Raw genomic sequence first — 1,768 nt, forward strand, 5'->3', positions numbered from 1 at the left:
TTATTTTAACAATTCCTTAAAAATTTGCTATTCCCATATACGACTTCTTATAAAGTTGTTGTTTTTAATAGTGAAAAATGTCAAACCGGGCTGTTTCGTTGAAAATTTATCTGCTTGTGTTATTTGGGTTTTATATATATATATAAAACAATGGCCTGTTTGGACTGTGAAGGAAATAAATGGTCAATTGACTTAGGCGGCCTATTGGTTCATAAATTCCACTCGTCCAGCCATCGGAAATCCATCGTCACCCATTGGAAATACTTCTCTATATGGTTGAAAATGAGGTGACTAATAAGACAAGGAGGAGACGAAGCTTGTGGTTTATTTTTTTGTTTTAAAAGTATTTTAAAAAAATTAAATTTTATTTTATTTTTTTAAATTAATACTTTTAATATTTTCAAAACATTTTAATAAGTTAATATTAATTTTATTTTAAAAAAAATACAAAAATATTATTTTAATATTTTTAAATAAAAACAGCCTACGGATCATGAATGGACTGTGAAGGAACAAATGGTCACGTGATTCACGCGGCTTATTGGTGTCCATAAATTCCACTCGTCCACCCGCTGGAAATACACATAGTCGCCCAAGCCAACAAGAACCGAAGTCTCTCATTCTCTGCTTTATTCACTGAAGAAGTCATGGCCCCTTTCAAACTCCATGGAAGCGTTTTATCAACCAACACACAGCGAGTTCTTGCAACCCTTTACGAGAAAGAGGTAGAATTTGAGCTTGTTAACGTCAATTTGGGAGCTGGGGAACACAAGCAAGAGCCCCATATTTCCCTCAATGTAAGTGCTTTACTAATATTGAAAGAAAAGAGCCCTAGCTGGTGACTGCTTCACCTTGGCAGATCTGCACCACCTCCCTAACATCCAGGCCTTGTTGGGGACTCCATCCAAGAAATTGTTCGATTCTCGCCCCCGTGTTAGCGCATGGGTTGCCAGTATCACTGGAAGGCCAGCTTGGAGCAAGGTGCTCGCCTTGCTTCCGAAGTAAATTAGAAAGTAACTATGCAGGGTGTCTTGTCCTGAATAAATAAATAAAAAAAAGATGAGTGTGGTGTTTAGTCATCAATATATATTATTTCTGTTTACAGAAACAGCTAGACCGAAAGGTCCTCTGTTTGCTTCTCGAGTTCATATGTATTTTGATTTTGTGTATGGTGTTTAGTCATCAGTCTTCTATGCGAAGGATTGTTAAACTTGGAATAATGGTTAAACTTGGAATAAAGTTTGTCTTTTTTTGTGTTGTTCGTGGCATTTCCTGCATTGGTTGTAAAGTGGGACATTGATGAGCCTTCAAATTTCAGTTCAGATTTTATGGACCAATATCATTTCAACATCCTCAAGTTTTGATCTTAATTCTCTCTTCATTTTTTTAACAAATGCGTAGCGATCATTCTAGCTCTGGAAACACATGAACGACCAGAGCTCCTTTGTGCTCTTTTGGTGTTGGTCCGATGACATTGTTGTCGTTGACTAGATATCAAAAACGCTTCTTTCATGTGGGCATCTGCTCTTCTGGTTTGGTCGAAATATGGCGGAAGCATTTGGTTCTATGCTAGCCATCTTCCTTCCAAGAGTAAAGCTGGAACAGGTTGTGCACACAAGTAGGTAGTGAAGTGATGATTCGTCTTGCACTTGATCAAGAGTCTTGCATGTATCCTTCTGTCTCTTTTTTTAATCAAACTTTAAAGCAAATTTGAAGCTTCACAGGATGAGGTGAATGGTTTAAAAAGAAAAGAAAAGAAACAGACGCT

At 37.0% G+C, this 1,768-nt stretch overlaps 1 protein-coding gene across 1 annotated transcript; it reads left to right on the forward strand.

The window, feature by feature from the left end:
• Nucleotides 1-512: 512 nt before the first annotated feature.
• Nucleotides 513-1,337, forward strand: LOC105117972 (glutathione S-transferase F8, chloroplastic-like). The gene is made up of 2 exons (XM_011015803.1): nucleotides 513-828; nucleotides 860-1,337. The coding sequence occupies exons 1-2, from the start codon at nucleotides 648-650 to the stop codon at nucleotides 1,003-1,005; spliced, it is 327 nt and encodes a 108-aa protein (XP_011014105.1). The 5' UTR covers nucleotides 513-647; the 3' UTR covers nucleotides 1,006-1,337.
• Nucleotides 1,338-1,768: the final 431 nt, after the last annotated feature.

This window comes from Populus euphratica, unplaced genomic scaffold (assembly GCF_000495115.2).
Source record: "Populus euphratica unplaced genomic scaffold, PopEup_1.0 scaffold1683.1, whole genome shotgun sequence".
NCBI classification, from domain to species: domain Eukaryota; kingdom Viridiplantae; phylum Streptophyta; class Magnoliopsida; order Malpighiales; family Salicaceae; genus Populus; species Populus euphratica.